General features: G+C 46.8%; 2 protein-coding genes across 2 annotated transcripts in view; one reads left to right on the top strand and one right to left on the bottom strand.

Annotated features, from left to right (window-relative positions):
- Positions 1-18,966, top strand: part of SYN1 (synapsin I) — a 30,052-nt gene that overhangs the window by 8,488 nt on the left and 2,598 nt on the right. Inside the window, exons 6-12 of the mRNA XM_005871021.2 lie at positions 14,745-14,807; positions 15,517-15,659; positions 15,749-15,823; positions 15,921-16,023; positions 17,981-18,121; positions 18,446-18,533; positions 18,632-18,966. Of these exons, the coding sequence (XP_005871083.1) occupies positions 14,745-14,807; positions 15,517-15,659; positions 15,749-15,823; positions 15,921-16,023; positions 17,981-18,121; positions 18,446-18,533; positions 18,632-18,966 (948 nt within the window). The remainder of the gene's footprint in view (positions 1-14,744; positions 14,808-15,516; positions 15,660-15,748; positions 15,824-15,920; positions 16,024-17,980; positions 18,122-18,445; positions 18,534-18,631) is intronic.
- Positions 6,133-9,859, bottom strand: TIMP1 (TIMP metallopeptidase inhibitor 1). The gene is made up of 6 exons (XM_005871010.2): positions 9,682-9,859; positions 8,686-8,814; positions 7,875-7,954; positions 7,576-7,702; positions 7,252-7,376; positions 6,133-6,406 (listed from the first exon to the last, which is right to left on the bottom strand). Exons 2-6 carry the CDS (start codon positions 8,804-8,806, stop codon positions 6,236-6,238), a joined length of 624 nt encoding a protein of 207 aa, XP_005871072.1. The 5' UTR covers positions 8,807-8,814; positions 9,682-9,859; the 3' UTR covers positions 6,133-6,235.

Here is an 18,966-nt window from a genome sequence, read left to right as displayed (position 1 = left end):
TTATTGATTTTTTTTTTTACAGAGAGGAAGGGAGAGAGATAGAGACTTAGAAACATCGATCAGCTGCCTCCTGCACATCTCCCACTGGGGATATGCCCGCAACCCAGGTACATGCCCTCGACCGGAATCGAACCCGGGACCTTTCAGTCCGCAGGCCGACGCTCTATCCACTGAGCCAAACCGGTTTTGGCAAAATGTGCTTTATAAGACCAGTATGACCACAACCCATGGGATATTCACATTACAATTAATAAGGCATTTAATCGAATGGGATGATTTATATAATTCAGAAAATCAAAATAACCTGTGCATTGTTAAACAAAGCAAATAGGTACATAAGCCAAACAGCAGGGTTAAAGTTAAACTATAATTTCTACCTGAGATGGTTGCTACCATACTTCATCCATCCCTCTCCCTTCCTCTCTGTAAAAAATCAATAAAATATATTTTTTTAAAAATTATCAGTAGCAATGTTATACATTAGATTGTTTACAAATAGCAATTGAATTGTTTTTGCTATTATCATAAAATATAATCATTAATATTACAAATAATCACCAATACTGCAAATTATTGTTACTGATGTAAATCATTAATACCAAGGTTATGAATTAAATTATAGTTCCTAATAGAAATTGAATAACTAGTGTCATCAAAGATTATAACTATTATTACAATTATCAATATTACAAATTGTGCTCTAATATTAATTATAAGTTCCTGTTTTGAATTACATTATACTTAGTGGTAGAAATTATATTATCATTACTAATACATCAAATATTATAACTAGCAATACAATTTATTACCAATGTTACAAATTGGAATTATCAATACAAGTGATTAGTACCTATGTTGTGAAATAAATTATAATTACTAAAATATATTAGACTATTAGTAAAACATTGTAAAATATTATTACAAATTATTGGCAATGTTACAAATTAAGATTACTAATATAAATTATGAGTAACTATGTTTTGAATTATAGTATAGTTACTAATAGAAATAATTATTAATATGGTTAAATTACAATTGTTATTATAAATAATTACTAATATTAAAGTTATGATTACTAATATAAATTATGAGTACCACAATTATGAATCAAATTTTAGTTACAAATAGAAATTGAATCACCATTATGAATGCTGTCAAACTTTAAAACTAATTTTTAAAAATTTAATGTTGCCCGGCTGGTGTGTCTTAATGATTGAATGTCGACCTATGAACCAGGAGGTCACAGTTCCATTCCCAGTCAGGGCATATGCCTGGGTTGCAGGCCCAATCCCCAGTAGGGGGTGTGCAGGAGGCAGCCAATCAATGATTCTCATCATTGATGTTTATATCTCTCTCTCCCTCTCCCTTCCTCTCTGAAATTAGTAAAAATATATTTTTAAAAATTTTTAAATGTTACAAATTATTTTTACTTATGTAAATAATCATTACTAGTTTTCTGAATTAAATTACAATTAAATATCAATATTGACCCAACATTGCCAACTTGGTTAAATAACATTGGTACTACTATTAAACATTTTTTTTTTTGGTAGAAGCTAATTTTATTTATTTGACAGTGCAATCCCAAGGTACTATTAAACATTCTTACCAGTATTACAAATTATGATCACTGATATCAATTCACAGTGTTGTACATTAAATTTACTTACAGATGAAGATCAAATCATTAGTTCTAAGCAAACCCAATTTATCATTATTATAATTTCACATTCTTTGAGAGATAGTATGGCTGACTGTGACTAAGAGTGTGGACTCTGTAGCCAGAATTTCTGTATTGGAAAACTAGCTACACAACTAATTAGCTTCCTAACATAGGAAACATCATTTAAATGCTTTGTGCCTCAGTTTACCCATCTGCAAAATGTGGGTAATAATAGTTTATGAATCATAGAGTTAGTATGATAATTAAATTGTTCAATGAGTGAAAGCAATTAGAACAGTGAATGTGTCATATATTAACTGCTACCCAAGTGTTGACAAAGTTCCCTTTTATTCCTAGTTTGTTGAGTGTTTTTTAATCATGAAACTATGTTGGACTTTGTTAAATGCTTTTTCTGTGTTTATTGATATGATCATGTAGATTCTAGCCTTTATTCTATGACTATGATGTTTGCATTAATTGATTTTCATGTAAGTTGAGCCACACTTGCATTCCTGGGCCAAATCCCACCTGATCTGATATACAATCTTTTAACATGTTGTAGGATTCAGTTTGTTAGTATTTTGTTGAGAATTATGGTATCAATAATCATAAGTTTGTTTATGATGCATTTAGAGGTAGATCTCTATGAGTTTATCCTACTTGAAGTTTAGTGCATTTCTTGAATTTATAGATTATTTTTTAAATAAGATTTGGGAGGTTTTCAGCCATTATTCCTTCCAAGATTCTTTATTGCACCTTTCTCTCTCCTCTCATTATGTGTGTATTGATTTGTTTAATGGTGTTCCACAGGCCTCTGAGGCCCTGTTCATTTTGTTCAATTTTTAAAATATTTTTATTGATTTCAGAAAGGAAGGGAGAAGGAGAGAGAGATAGAAACATCAATGATGAGAGAAAATCATTGGCTAGCTGTCTCCTGCATGCCCCACACTGGAGATCGAGCCTATAACCTGGGAATGTGCCCTTGACCGGAATTGAACCTGGGACCTTCAGTCCGCAGGCCAACACTCTATCCACTGAGCCAAACTGGCTAGGGCTCAGTTGCCCTATTTTAAATTCACTAATTCTTTCCTCTGCCAGCTCAAATCTATTGTTGAGCTCCTTATTTTCATTTACATTATTATATTTTTCAATTCCAGAATTCTATTATTTATCATTTATATCTCTTTATTGATAGTCTCTATTTATTAAAAGACCATTCTTATAATTTTGTTTAGTTCTTTAAACATGGTTTTCTTTAGCTCTTTAAAAATATTCTAAATAGCTGATTTATAGTCTGTCAATTAATTCCAACATCTGGGCTTCCTCAGGGACATTGTCTACTGACTTCTTTATTTTTCTGTATTTGGGGCATATTTTATTGCTTCTTTGCATGTCTCATAAATTTTTGTTGAAAACTTAACATAATGTGACAACTCTGGAAATCAGATTCTTCTCCATCCCCAGGGTTTGTTTTTGTTGTTTTTTGTTTTTTTAGTGATGTTTCTGAACTAATTCTGCAAATTGTGTATTCTTTGCCATATGTAGACACTGAGGTATCTGTTTCATTAATTTAGTGGCCAGCTAGTGATTGGACAGGTATTTCTTTAAAAACCTAGAACCAGTACGTCTCCAAGCTTTTGCTGATGGGCTCTGTGTGCATGTTGGTGCATGCCTTCAGTGTTCAGGCAGGCTATTTACAACCTTGCCTTAGCCTTTACATCAGGAGTGGGGAATGTCTGGCCCTGCCAAAGCATTATGGGTGAGTTAATTAAATGTTTGACCAAATATTGCAAGCTAATTTTTAAGTTGATAATTTTGCATGGCCTGCTAATAGTGTTATAAGTATCCAAATGGCTCTTGGCAGGAAAAAAGGTTCCCCACCCCAAGTTTACATACTACTTGTGCAGAGCCTTGAGGTCAGCCAGAGATCCCTGGCATGCACACAGCCTTATGCATATTTGTGCCTTTCTAGATTTCCAGGAACATGTCAGAGCTTTTCAAAGCCTCCTATGGAGCTCTCATTACCCATCTTTTCTGTTGGGTATTTTGGTCAGCTTGTTGTTTGTTATAACTGTAATCACTGCTTCAAGCACTTGCTATATTAAACAGTTGCTGCTGATTGTTTCTAAAAAGCAGCCTCAGGCAAAGCTGTTCATACCAGGTAAACTCTGAGTCAGATCAGATAGACAAGTCCTGTGAGTGGAGTTTTCTAGGAAAGTGAAAGTTCAAATATAGTTGTCTGAGAATGGAACTTTGAAGGGACCCCAACCCTGTTCTGCCTCCTGCTGTGGTTTCTAGACTGCTGGTTTACATCAGGATTGCAAGGCTCTTGCTTTTCAAGGCTGTTGTGGAAGTGGGGAGATGGGAACAGGGAAAGTTCAGATGGACAAAACTTACTGTTCTTAATGAGATTCAGACATTCTTTTAATTGCTATACACTTTGGGCAGTTTTAAAAGTTCTGGAAAAATTTAATTTTGATAATTTTTTGCCAGTATTCTCATTGTTTTGTGGAGGAGAGGATTTTTATAGGCCCCTACTCTCACCTTTCCACTGACATCACCTCCAGGCATATCTTGGTCTTTCCCAGACTCAGACCTAGGATAACAGTATTTCAAAGCCAAGATATGGCAGCTAGGTGTACTCATTATTACTGGATGTCCTTGCACCTAGGTTCCCTCATTGTACAGAGCCAGGAAATTGATAGTAAAGTTCAGATGGAAATACAAACATACAATAAAAGCCAGGAAAACCCTGAAGCTGGGGGCAGGGGATTAGTTGTACCAGCCTACAAAAAGTCGAATGCTTCTGCCAGCAAATATGTATTGTATGAAGTTTTTCTAATTTAAACAGTGTAATGCGGACACATGACTAGACAGACTGAGAGACTAAAGAAGGAAAAATTAGAAGTTCAATATAGATCCATTTGCATATGGAAATTTAGTGGGGGCTCTACAGTGTAATTGGGTTTGGTCCTCAGATTTTACCAATACTGGCATAGGAGGAGTCCAGGTCCGGTTAGTGAGACGCAGGTGTCAGTCATTATTCATAAAATGAAAGGGCTGTTCTTATAGAAATTTGGGGTGGAGGAGAGATGTTTCAACATAAGGGGGAATATATTGGGAGCTGTTCCAGCAAGAATGTGTCAATCAATAGGGGCTGTATGGATGGGTGGGCTTTATGAAGGGAATCAAACAAGAATCAGGAATTGAACTGGCAACCCTTCAGTGCATGGACAATGCCCCACCAACTGAGCCACGCCGGCCAGAGCGGGAGCTGCCAAACTCTTGCAGGCAGCTGAGACAATAGTGTCACAGCCACAAGGGCCAAACCAGGGCCTAGGCTCTTCCCTTACAGTTGTACCCATCAGTGAAGGCTGCCATTCACCCCTTTTGGTAGCCAGGGTTCAGATCCCCCCCAGGGCATAACCAAAGTCTACACGTTGACACAGAAATTGTTACTGCAAGGGTGTCCCCTGTGCAAGGAGATAACCACTGGGTTCTCCAAATCCACCAATCCCGATCTGGGACATACCTTGGGCCCTGGAGGAACCTCCAGGAATGCAAAAGGACAGGGCCACAGAGGATCCAGGGGCCATGCTTGGAGATCCAGAATACCCTGGAGGAGACCTGGGTTCTTATTGGCAGGAGCAGTTCGTGAAGAAGGTGTGGGCTGAAGTACTTGGTTGGTTCTGATTTTGAACCCTTACCTGTACTTCACTCTTGTCAAAGTTGGTCAGAGAAGTGAGGGGAGGAGAGGTAGAAGGGGGAGAAGGGGATTTCCAGATCATACATTCTGTCCATCTTTCCTATTCCCCAAACAACCACTTTCCAAGGAATCTCCCATGGGCCATGAGGGGCGGGGGAGGAAGGCTACCCCTTCTTCCAGAGTCCCTGGCTGGGTTATGTGGGGGGTAGGAGTCTAGGACCCCTGGGGCTTTCCCCTTTTGCTTCAGCCAGACTCACAGTACAAAACCTAATGGTCAGGACAGTAACACCCACAGGTTTGGATGGGGCAGGACTCACTGGCTGACATCAGGACAATGCCTGAGGTGAGGAGGAGAGCTGTTAGCCAATTGATGGGGCATTTGTCAATTAGGTTGTTGACTGGAGGGATTTGTGAATAGGGGAATTTGCCAATGAGGTAGTGATTTGTCAGCAGTGGGTAATTTATGAACTAGAGAGCCCTATGCAAATAGGATTTATAAATTGGTCTAGTAAAATGCTCTAAAGTATTGACTAAAGAGATTATCCAGTAAGCTGTGGTTGATGATTCGGCTTAAATTACTGACATTGCAGATCACCAATGCTAATGCCAATGTAGAGAATTATTACCAATACCTCAAATTTTATGTAAAATTTAAAAAGCCAACATTTTGCAGCCCTCATCCCCTCAGCATTGGTCCCAGGGTGCTCCCACCAGGTCATCAGTGACATGGGCTTGTTCCCAGACACTACACAGAGACACTGCCTGCTGAGTGGTAGGATTTTATTTCATTGTCTTGAAGAGAGAAAGACAGAAGTGGGAAAGGGGGTGAATACTGTGCAGGTTTCAGCTTCTGCTGGGGGCAGGATTCAGGCGATCCGGGGCCGCAGGGACTGCCAGTTGCACATCCCTGACTTCTGTGGCAGGCAGGCAAGGTGGCGGCTCTGGAAGCCCTTGTCAGAGCCTGTAAGCAGCTGGTCCGTCCACAAACACTGATTATTACTCTGCAGTTTGCAGGGAATGGATGAGCAGGGAAACACCTGGAAGAGGGGGAGGGAGGCACATCTCTGAGGACTTCTCCTCCCTTCAGAGCAGAACTTCCTTCTCCTCAGCATTCAACATTGAGCTGCTCAAGAGATGTCATGTCACTCCACCTGGATACCGACTCAAGAACAGTTCCTCCCATTGGGGGAACAGTCATTGGACTCGGTGAGGTGACAATAATCCAGAGAAAGGATCAGTTTCCTGGTGGTTGGGGACAGTCAGATGGGTCTCCTGAGAACTGTTCCATAGGATAGGGAACAATTGGCAATACCAGGGAACAGCTGGCAAGTGGAGAACTTAAGCACAGGAAGGAGCTGTGGGACTCTCAGATACAGTCACTGAATCAGAGGACATTCAGAGACATCAGGGAACAGTCCTGGAATAGTCAAATGGACAATGGAACTTGCCCTCGTGTGTGTAACTGTCACAGCTGGAAAGCAACAATCATATGTGCTGGGGAAGAGTCAGTGGGTTGGGGAACAGCACTTTGGGTTCTTGGAGAACATTCTAGGAAACCAAGAAACAATCCCTGGGGTGCGGGGAGGTCAGGAACAAAAACCAGGACTACCTAATAGTCACAAGGGAACGTTAGAGGAACAGGAGGCAGCCACAACAGTGAACCCCCAGGTATGAGGCACACCGGGCAAAGGAATCACCAGAATGTCCAGAAGGACAGTCTCAGGTTTGGGGGAAGAGCAGGAAAGATCAGAGACAGCACAAGGGGGTTTGGGGAGCAGCCATAGGGAAAAGTAATAGCCTGACGGAGCAAGAAACAAGCCATGAGTTTAGGAAAGAGGTCAAGAAGACCTCTCCAGATGGCAGGCAGGGCCCAAACACTTACTGTGCATTCCTCACAACCAGCACTGTAAAGCTTGGTGAAGCCCCGTCGCTGAGTGGAGCTCAGACTGTTCCAGGGGACCACGAAACTGCAGGTGGTGATGTGCAGTTGCCCGTTCCTCAGTTGTCCTGGGGGAGGGGTGAACAACAGGCAGCTTCTGATTGGCTGGGCTGGGGCAGGTGACGCCTGATTGGCATCCCTGGAGCACAGACCCGGGGCCTTCTGATAGGCCGAAATTGGGGCGGTCCTTATTTCAACTGGGACCCTTCCTTCAGAGCCCCACCCCTTCAGGGTGTCCTGGCCCACGACGAGGGGGCAGAGCCTCACCAGCGATGAGAAACTCCTGGCTGCGGTTCTGAGACTGGTGGAAGTATCCGCAGACGCTCTCCATGGCTGGGGTGTGGACGAACTGGATGTCAGGGACATCCCCCAAGGCGTTGAACCCTTTCAACATCTGTGGATGGATGAGAAGACTCTTTTTTACTGACATGTTCCTCCCACTCCACCTTCTTCACATAGCATCCCGAGATCACAGCTAACTTCCTCGCCAACCATGGCTAGAGGCCTTTTTATTTTTACAGGGAGGAAAATGTTAGGAACTCCTGAGGAAGGGGCAGGAGGAATACCTTGGTCATCTTAATCTCATAACGCTGATATAAGGTTGTCTGGTTGACTTCTGCTGTCCCTATGAACTTGGCCTTGATGACTGCAGGGAGAGGAGGGGGGAAAACAAGTCAAATGGACTGCGTGAGCTAATAAAAATAAAACAATTACAATAGTCATACTAGCAAAGCACATACGTAAATAGGGGTTGCTGGATGCCAGACAACCCACTAAGAAATGTACACATTTGTTAACAGATTCGCCCATATAGTGAATGCCTACTTTTTGCAAGGCTCTGCTTTAAGCCTTTTTCATATATTCACCATGTGCTCATTCACTCAATTTTGGAGCACCTGCTGTGTGCCAGGCACTGTTCTGGGTGTTAGGGACACAACAGTGAACAAAACATGGAAATCCCTCCCCTTGTGGAGCTCACATGCTAGCCAGGAAAAGACAGACTAAACACAAGCAAAATAGATAGGTTTGTGGAGTGTTAGAGGTATTATGTATGATGGGGAACTTCAGAACTGGGTAAGGGGAATCAGGAGTACTAGAGGACAGGGGTTAAAATTTTGGGAAAGTAACATTTGAGGCAGTCACCCACATGGATACCTGGGGGAAAGGTGTACCAGGCAGAGGGAACAGCCAGTGCAAAGGCCCTGAGGAGGGACTAGGCCTGGAGTAATCAAGGAATTGAGTAAGGATGCCATGTGTCAAAAGGAGAGTCAGGGCAGGGCTGAGTGGAATTGTTCTAGAGGGGAGCACCATCCTGAACCCCACTAGACTGAGAGGGAAACCAAAACACAGTATGTGAGCAGAGTAGGGTATACTCACCGAGGTCAGAGTTGCAGAAGGCCATCTGTGGGTGGGATGGGACACAGGTACAGGCCCTGCTAGGGGCTGTCAGACACAGCAACAACAGGATGCCGGAGGCCAGGGATTCGAAGGTGGCCATGATGGGTTCTGGAGGGGTGGAGAGGAGGGGTCAGGGGGCCTCCAGCCCAGCCAATCCGGGGACCTGGGCAGGCCTCTCACCCCATTCTACCCTCCCCCCAGCAACATGGACGGGCCTTAGTCTGCCACACTTGGGCTAGACGGGTTGGGGAGTTTGGGCATTTTAAGGGGATGGGTATTTGAGAGCCCAGAGGATTTTAGGGGAATTGGGAGAGTTTCAGAGTTGTGGAGTTTGAGCGATTTAGGGGACAGGATAAGTGGCAGAGATTATGGGGTTGTGGTGGTGGAGTTTGAAGACCTGGGGGGTTAGGGAAGTCGGAAAGTGGTGGAGTTGGGGTGAGGAATTTGCAGTTTGGGGAACTATAGGAATTTGGGAGTTTGGGGTTGTGCATACTGGGAGATAGAGGAGGCCCAGGAAGCCTGGGAGTTGAGGGAAGCTGAGGAATTTGGAGGAGGTTGGGGGTTTAAGGATTTGGGGCAGTTCTGGGGGCCTTAAGAGGGTGGAAGCGCCAGGGGATTTGGGAGCAGAGGAAGTTTTGAGGTTTAGGGAGTTGAGGATTTAGGAGTCTGGGGTATTGGGGGAGTTTGGGGAGGTTCAGAAGTTTGGGGGTGGGAGACTTGGGGGACAATGAGGGAATTTAGGGGAAATGGCCGCTTGCTGTGATATAAGGGGCTCACGAGCTTGGCGGATTTAGGATGGGTATCGGGAGTTTGGAGCAGTTCCAGCCCCCCACACCCGCCCTCTCCCCCTTGACCAGTCCAGGGTCCCGTTCTGCCTGCCGTTCTGCCTGCTGTTCGGGCTGAGCAGCGAGGTGTGCAGCAGCAGGAAAGCTCTGCCCAGGCCCAGGCCTTGCGGCCGCCCAGCCCCCTACCTACCTCTGATGGAGCTTCTCTAGACGCTGGGTCTGCGGCGATGGCGGCAGGGCCTGAGCAGCGGAGGATAAATGTCCACGCAAGGGGCGGGGGCGGGGGTGGCAGTGGCAGCCGTGCGGAAACCACAGGCCTCCAAGCTTCCTGGATGCATTACTCATCCGCCCACCGTCAGTGGTGGCCAAGGGGCGGGCCGAGGGCTGCCGAAAAGGAGCTTCACCCTCCTCCCCTCCCTCTCCCTAGGCCTCGCCCTGGTCACCCCCCTCCCCCATCTCCAAGTCCCGTCCCAGTCCTAACCGGAGGCCTCTACAGAGTGCTTAGAGTCAGGATTCCCCCAAGGCAATTTCCTGTAGACTCCAAACTCTCCACAGTCCACCCAGTCACCCACGGGTCGCAAACTCCCCATGGCTGAAGCCCGAAGTAGTTCATTTTCGTCAACAAACATGTCTTGTGCAGATGCTGCATACCAAGCACACACAAAAATTCGTCTCTGGTAGATCCCACAAACTGGTGAGGAGTGGGGGAGGCAGAGAGGAGACAAGTAGAAGCAGTGGAAGGAGATGAGGCCGGTGAGTGGAGGAGGAATACAGTGTGGAGTAATGAGGCACAGAGATATTAAGTGATTTATTCAAGATCACAATTAATAAGTGGCAGAACTGGCATTTGAACTCAGGTGGCCTGGAGCCAGAGCCTGGATCTCAACCCTGCTCAGAAAAACACAGGCAAATAGCATTTATATAGCACCAACTGTGTACCAGGCACTCAGCATAATTTATCTCACTTAAAGCTCACAATTTTTGCCATAGCATGGGTGGACCTAGAGGATATGACGCTAAGTGAAATAAGCCTGAGAAAGAGAAATACCTTATGATTTCATTTATATGTGGAATCTAAAACACCAACCCAAAAAAAACCCCACAAAATAAAATAGAAATATACTCATAGATACAGAGAATAATCTGGTGGTTGCCAGAGGGGGCATGGGGTGGGTGAAATAGATGAAGAGGATTAAGAAGTACAGACTACCAGTTATAAAATAAGTAAGTCATGGGAATGCAATGTACAGCACAAGGGAATATACTCAACAGTATTGTAATAACTTTGTATGGTGACAGATGCTAACTAGAATTATCATGGTGATTATTCCATAATGTATAAAATTTTCGAGCCAACATAGTATACCTCTAAAACTAATATAATATTGTATGTCAACTATAACTCAATTTTTAAAAGTTCATAATAAGCCTCTGAGATGGGTACCAGTATTATTCCCATTTTACAGATGAGGAAAACTGAGGAATAGAGGAACTGAAGAACTTTCACAGATCACAGGGTATGGCTGGGATTGGATTTAGGCCAACTCACCCCAGGATCTCAATCCAGGCTTAGCAAGCGGGAAGGTGATGGTTAACGAATGAGCCCTGGCGTGGGGGGAGTTGAATGGTGGTGAAAGAGACCAGTGAGTGAGTCAGGAGAAAACTGATACTCTTCCATCCTGCCCTGCCCCTTCCCCATCAACCCCTCCCTGACCATGCCTCTGGTAGGGGGTGGGGTGGGGTGAGACAACCCCTGCCTGCCAGATTCCAGATGTTATCTCAATCTTCCTAGGGTCCTGGGAAAGGGCTTCCGGGCTGATTAACAGCCTTTGTTGTTCAGGAAGGACGGACCAGTAATAATGATGGTAGTCATGATAGCAGTCACTTATTGAGCATTTACTGTATACCGTGCCCCGGAGTCTTTGCGGAAATTCTTTTTTTTAAAATATATTTTATTGATTTTTTACAGAGAGGAAGGGAGAGAGATAGAGAGTTAGAAACATCGATGAGAGAGAAACATCGATCAGCTGCCTCCTGCACATCTCCTACTGGGGATGTGCCCGCAACCCAGGTACATGCCCTTGACCGGAATCGAACCTGGGACCTTTCAGTCCGCAAACCGACGCTCTATCCACTGAGCCAAACTGGTTTCGGCTGCGGAAATTCTTTTATTCAGTCTCCATTACCCTCTTGCTAATCAAGCTGGATTAATTTAGGGAGATTAACCCAACCAATAGCAACACCATCAGAACAACAAAAGCTACCACCAACACTTATGGAGTGCTTAATGAGTAGCAAGCACTATTCTAAAATCTTTGTGTAAATACTTTATCTCTCAGTCAATCCAGATTGCCTCCTTGTTAATGTTGGCTAACGAAGAGACGATAAGCCAATAATAATAATAGTACCCAACACTTTTGGAGGATGCAGACTTCCTGTGTGCCAGATATTGTGCTAAGCATTTTTCCCGACATAACACAATATCCCTGTGAGTTAGAGACTGTTCATATTCTCATTATGCAGATGAGGAAACTGAGACACACAAAGGATTGAGTGAGCTGCCCAGGAATGAGAGTGAAGAAATGACTGTTGGGATAACAAGAAAGAGAAGGAGGGAAGGACGTAAACCAGGAATTTGGAGAAGCTGATTGTGAAAGTAGGGGAGTGAGAGTGAATGAGACAGGGAACTGAGTAAGCCAGCGGTGGAGCCAAAAGGAGAAGTGAGGGCAGGGAAGTGTTGCTGCAGCCCCTTGCTGACTCTGGTTCTGACGCCAGCTCTGTGACTCCGAAAACTGTGTCAGCACAGAGTTGTGTCGACTGTCTACATGCGAGGGGTCGTGTGGCACCAGGTTATTGTGCAGGTTTTGAAACTGGTGGGGTTTCATGAAGGGGTGTCCACGTGTGTGACCATCTGAGGGGCTGGGTGGGGGTGGGGGCTGTGGGGCCCAACTGGGGGTGCAGAACGGACACACCTGGCAATCTCCAAGCATACCAAGTGCTTGGGCCTGACTGTGCCCTTTTTACAGATCAGGAAACAGAGGCCCAAAGAGAGTTAAGTGACCTGCCAGGGGTCCCACATGGTTTTAGGAAGAGGAAACGTGCCCTAGCTGGTTTGGCTGAGTGGATAGAGTGTTGGCCTGTGGACTACAGGGTTGCAGGTTCGATTCCAGTCAAGGGCACATGCCTGGGTTGCGGGCTTGATCCCCAGTGTGGGGCGTGCAGGAGGTGGCCAATCAATGATTCTCTCTCATCATTGATGTTTCTATCTTTCTCTCCCTCTCCGTTCCTCTCTGAAATCAATAAAAATATATTTTTTTTAAAAAAAAGAAGAGAAAACGCTAAGATTCAAAGCTAGGGCTCTCCAGAGGACCCCAGAGTGCAGCACTCCTCTCGCGCACACATGTGCGGGCACACTTACACGTGTCCACAGTGTTGTGTTCAGGCCCAGGCCCAGAGGAAATAGGAGGGTTTATAAAAAGAGGAGCCTAGAAAATCTGGGGTGTGTGTGTGTGTCTCTGCCCATGAGAGTTGCCTGTGAGCCTTTAGGTGGCATGTATGTGGTGTATGTATGGACCTGAGGGTTTTGTGTAGCCCTGTGTGTTTTGTGTTGCTTCTGGGAGTTGTGTGTCTGCCTCTGTAAGGCGGGTCTGGGTTGCACATGTAATTGTGAACGTCTCTCCTCCCCTCTGTGAGCTGTGTGCGTGTTGTTATGTCATCAACCGCCTCTGCAGTGTTTCCCTGCAACACTACCTAGAGGATCCCGCAAGCCCATCCCAACACGGTGCCTCTCCGCGCCCCATAATGACGCCAAGCATTTGGGAAATGAGGAAGGTGGGAGTGCAGGGGGGAGGGCAACGCCTGAAGGTCAATCGGTCACCCAGAGCTTGCGGGCTTCCTGTGCCTGTCGGGAACTGGGAACCACTGCGGCCCCAGCCACCCCTCCCGGAATGCCATCTCTCTACCCCGTGGGGCAGCTGTCTGCATGGCAGATGGAGGGCGTGGCGCTGCGTGCATCCTGCTATGATGGGGCTGGGGTCATCCAACCTGGTCCCCTGGATCCTGCCCAGGATCTGGGAGACTTGATGTATGCCTGCACCTGAATGTGTGAGCATGTGAGTGTGTGTGTGTGTGTGTGTGTGTGTGTGTGTGCGCACGCGCGCGCATGAGTGCACATGCCCAGGAGTGTGGTCTGTGTGCTTAGGAGGGTTGTGGTGTCTCTGGTTGTGCGTATGCCTCTCTGTTTTTACATATGACAAGGTATGTTGTGTCCCTAGATATACTTTTTGTGTGCCCAGGAGTGTGGCGTGGGTTTCGGTGGTTCTGTGAATACCTAAGTCTGGGTACCTTTCTTTGTATGTGGTGTGGATCCTTCTGTTTGTTGGGAGTATGCCTAGGAGTGTTGTATGTGTGTCTGTGAGTGTTGACTACATGCCCAGTTCTGTTGTGTGTGCCTCTCAGAGCTGTGTATACCTCTGGGTGCTATGGTTGTGCCCTGAGGGTTGTCTTTGTATTACAAAGGTAATCTTTCGCGATGTGTGTGTCCCTCTATATTGTGTGGATTTGGGTGATGGGAGGGGGCTGTGTGTGTGCCTGAGCCTGAAAGTGTTGTGTGCTGCCAGGCCAGAAGGCTGACAGAAGCTCTGGTCCCTGCCCCACACGTGAGCACGAGGCTGGCTGAATGACTGTGGGCATCTACGCAGTTGGAGGGCGAGGTGCTCCAGAGCTTGTGTTGGTTGCAGGTCTCTCCATGTTGTGGGTCTCAATGTGCATGGGCATCTCTGGGTTTGGTTGTGTAGATCAGAGCTTGGAGGGTTGGTGTGCATCTCTAGGTTGTGTATGTGTGTGGACAAGGCTTACATGCAAGGCCTGGCTGAGGGGTCCAGTTGCTACATGCTCACCACCACACCCCCATGCACATACTCACTTCTCTATCATCCAGTTACTGTATAAATAAACTTTCCCTTTTCCGGAAAAGCGCCCCCTCCCCCTTTTCCCATGCGTCTGCCTGGGAAAGCAGAGGCGGGAAGTCTGGGTGGGTGGAGGGAGGGACAGGCAGAAAGGGCTCCGGGTGTGATTCTGAGCTCAGAGGTGCTGTGTGATCCCCAGCTGCTGTCTGCTTATCTCTGACCTGCCTCTTCTGGGAAATGGCTCCTAACATGTGGCTCCTGCCGGATGGGCTCCCCTCAACACCACCCCCACCCCTGGCAATCAGCCCTCCTGCCCTGACCATGCTCTGCCTTTCCACCCTACCAGCTCAGCAGCACAACATACCCTGTGGTTGTGAAGATGGGGCATGCACACTCCGGGATGGGCAAGGTGAGTGCCCGAGTTGGGTGTGTCCTTGTGTGTTCCTAAATGTATGTAGATGTATATTGTGTATTCAATGCACACCGCTAATTTTGTATAATTGTGTGCCCTGGGGTGTTTATCTATTTGTATCTTTCCCCTCACATTTGTAGAATTTGTTGGCCCAGTTTTCCATCACGCACTCAGCCAGTTTGTGTGTCCTGTTATTTTGTGTATATGCATGCCTCTGTGTTAAACACACACTATGTAATCTTTTATGTTCAAGGGTCTTGGGGTCCTGTATGCTTTCCATCCCTCTGATCCCTCTGATTTTGTCTCTGTAGAAAGCAGACTTGTAATTTTTATGTTGGAGTGTGTCCTTGCTTCTGTTCATTTATTGTATGTACCACTGACTTTGTGTCTGTATAGATACACTGTATATATACACAGTTTTGCTACAGCTTTAATGATATAATTCACATACCATACAACGTACCCATATAAGGTGGACAATTCAATCATTTTCAGTATGTTCAGAGTGATATACACCCAACTTCCTGTCTGTGCATACATGTAAAAGCCAGGAGGCCCAGAATTATGCATGCATCAGTGCCTCGCTATGTCCACTGAATTTTTGTGTACTCAGCTCACCTATATCACCTGTGTGCACACCCCCGCCCTGAGGCACCCCCACTGCTGCCCCATCCTGCCAAGGCCCTGATCCCCAGCCCACCCACAGGTCAAGGTGGAAAACCAGCATGACTTCCAGGACATCGCAAGCGTCGTGGCCCTGACCAAGACGTATGCCACTGCTGAGCCCTTCATTGACGCCAAATATGATGTGCGCGTCCAGAAGATTGGGCAGAACTACAAGGCCTACATGTGAGTGGAGAAATCGAGGCCTAGGTCCCCTGCTCAGCCCTGTGCAGTTCAGGTCCCCCTGAGTCTCTCTCCTCTCTCCTGTCTCCCAGGAGGACATCAGTGTCAGGAAACTGGAAGACCAACACTGGCTCGGCCATGCTCGAGCAGATCGCCATGTCTGACAGGTGGGTGGCCTGGACCCCGCGGGGAGGGGGAGTGAGGGTGGGACTGTGGCTGCTCCAGCAAGGCACTGACAGGCTCTCTCACCCCGCGTGTTGCCAGGTACAAGCTGTGGGTGGATACATGCTCAGAGATTTTTGGGGGACTGGACATCTGCGCAGTGGAAGCGCTGCATGGCAAGGACGGAAGGGATCACATCATTGAGGTGGGAGAACCCAGGGATTGGTGGGGGCACAGAGGGAGGCGCAGGCGCAGGGGAGCACCAGTCCATAAACTGTGAAGCACTCCATGGCCCAGGAAGTCCTCAGTGAATGGCAAAATGTTTAGTAAACTGCAAAGTGCCTTTTGAACTGGGATACCCTGGCAAATGGCAAAATACGTAGTGAATTGTCAACTGCTTTGTAAACCTGGACATCCTTAGTGAATAGCAAAACATTTGTTAAACTATAAACTGGCTCTGTGAATTGAGCCCCGTTGGTGAATGGCAAAGCACTTAATGATCTTTAAAGTGTTCTGTGAACTGACGGGTCCTTGGCAAATGGCAAAGCGCTATTGTAAACTAAAAGGAACTTTGCAAAGAGTACTGGTTGATCCGAAATCATTCTGTAAACTGTCAGTCAAGTACCTTATAAATGAGGACATGCTTGGTGAACAGCAAAGTGCTTTATAAAACTATCAAAAAGGAGCTCTGTAAACTGGGAAGTTCTCATTATTGAAAGAAAGGGCTCTCAAAATTCTAAGGTTCTTGGTAAACAGTGGTGCCCCTGGTAAACAGTGAAGCAATTTGTAAACTGTAAAATGCCTTGAAAAGTTGAAGTGCTTGGTAAACAAGTACTTCATGCATGATAATGCAGTTTGTAAACATTGGTGCCATTTGCAAAGCACTTCCTGAACTCTAAACACATCATATCTCCCTTATGTGTCAAGGGCAAGGAGCTTTGTAAAACTAAGTTCCTTGTAAAGGACAGAGCACCTAGCACTCTATAAAGCAGGGATGGGCAAGTGTTTTCTGGAAAGGGCCAGGCGGTGCACATGTCAGGCTTTGTGGACCATATAGTAACTATGAGGTACAGTTGAGTAGGTTGAAGCTACTCAACTGCAAAAGCAGCCATAGACAACATATTTTTTTTCACTTTTTTAAAATGATTTTTTACAGAGAGGAAGGGAGAGGAATAGAGAGTTAGAAACATCGATGAGAGAGAAACATCGATCAGCTGCCTCCTGCACACCCCCCACTGGGGATGTGCCCACAACCAAGGTACATGCCCTTGACCAGAATCGAACCTGGGACCCTTCAGTCCTCAAGCCGATGCTCTATCCACTGAGCCAAACTGGTCAGGGCTAGACAACATATTTTTTAAAAAATGTGTGGCCCTAGCCGGTTTGGCTCAGTGGATAGAGTGTCAGCTTGCAGACCCAAGGGTCCCAGGTTCGATTCCCAAGGGCACGTACCTCAGTTGCAGGCTCCTCCCCAGCCTGGGCAGGAGGCAACCAATTGATGTGTTGCTCTCACATTGATATCACTCTCTGTCTTTTCCTCTCTCTTCCACTCTCTCTAAATCAGGGGTCCTTAAACTACAGCCCGCGGGCCACATGCAAATACAAATATTGTATTTGTTCCCGTTTTGTTTTTTTACTTCAAAATAAGATATGTACAGTGTGCATAGGAATTTGTTCATAGTTTTTTTTAAAACTATAGTCCGGCCCTCCAACGGTCTGAGGGACAGTGAACTGGCCCCCTGTTTAAAAAGTTTGAGGACCCCTGCTCTAAATCAATGGAAAAAATATGCTTGGGTGATGATTTTTTAAAAAAATCTGTGGCTGTGTTCCACTAAAACTCTTTTTGGCATAATTTTCACATCATGAAATCTTCTTTTGCTTTTTTTTCAACCATTAAAAAATGTAAAACCCATCCTTAGTTCAGGGCCCATACAAAAACCAGGTGCGGCCTGGAGGCTCTAATTTGCTAGGACAGCACCTCATCAGCTGTCAGTACCTCTCTAGTAGGAGACAAGCCTTCCTCACACTCTTAATCGGTGTCTCTCAGACTGAAGCTCGTTTCCTTGGCAGCCACGGTGCCCTCTGCCAACTTAAAGCACTTAGTCACTGTAACCCTCACATGCACTTCCTCCTCTTTCCTCACTGGGTGTTTTCTCTCCCAGGTGGTGGGCTCCTCCATGCCGCTCATTGGTGACCACCAGGACGAAGACAAGCAGCTCATCGTAGAGCTCGTGGTCAATAAGATGGCCCAGGCCCTGCCCCGGCAGCGGGATGTCTCCCCTGGCAGAGGTTCCCACAGCCAGGTCAGCTACTGATGGGCAGGCCAGCCCTTGCTCCTGCTGTGTCCCAGAGCTAAACAGCAGCAGGCTAAGGGCATCACCATGACGCATGTGATCACAATGACCAGTTGTGTTCAAAATGGACAAATAGCTGCTACCCTGACTTCCCTGAGTGCTTCCCTACCCCTCCCCTGGAGAGTCCCCCCCCCAACAACCTGATGTCCCCCTCAGCTCAGCCACAAACAGGGCAACACCCAGCACACAGGGATCCCCTGCTATTCTGATTGGCTGATGCTCTACTGGCTGGTAGCTATTTTTAACCTCTCCTGTTCCATTCCTCTACCGCAGACTCTGTCCCCAGGGGCCCTGCCCTTGGGCCGCCAGACCTCCCAGCAGCCCTCGGGCCCCCCGGCTCAGCAACGCCCCCCGCCACAGGGTAAGTGAGGGGCCGCCTTCCCGGTGCCTACCCTCCAGCAGCCCCCTACCTCTCACTTGCTGGCTCTCACATGTGAACCCTTTTTCTCTGTCGCTCAGGTGGCCCTCCACAGCCGGGCCCAGGCCCCCAACGCCAGGGACCTCCGTTGCAGCAGCGCCCGCCCCCACAGGGCCAGCAGCACCTTTCAGGCCTTGGACCCCCAGCTGGCAGCCCCCTGCCCCAGCGCCTACCAAGTCCCACATCAGCATCGCAGCAGCCTATGTCCCAGGCTCCACCACTGACCCAGGGTCAAGGCCGCCAATCCCGGCCAGTGGCAGGAGGACCTGGGGCCCCTCCAGTAGCCCGCCCGCCTGCCTCCCCATCTCCCCAGCGCCAGGCAGGCCCCCCACAGGCTACCCGTCAGACATCCGTCTCTGGTCAGGGGCCACCAAAG

The sequence above is a fragment of the Myotis brandtii genome, unplaced genomic scaffold, assembly GCF_000412655.1.
Source record: "Myotis brandtii unplaced genomic scaffold, ASM41265v1 scaffold327, whole genome shotgun sequence".
In the NCBI taxonomy this organism is placed as follows: Eukaryota; Metazoa; Chordata; class Mammalia; order Chiroptera; family Vespertilionidae; genus Myotis; species Myotis brandtii.
This window is presented reverse-complemented; position numbering and strand designations above follow the sequence as displayed.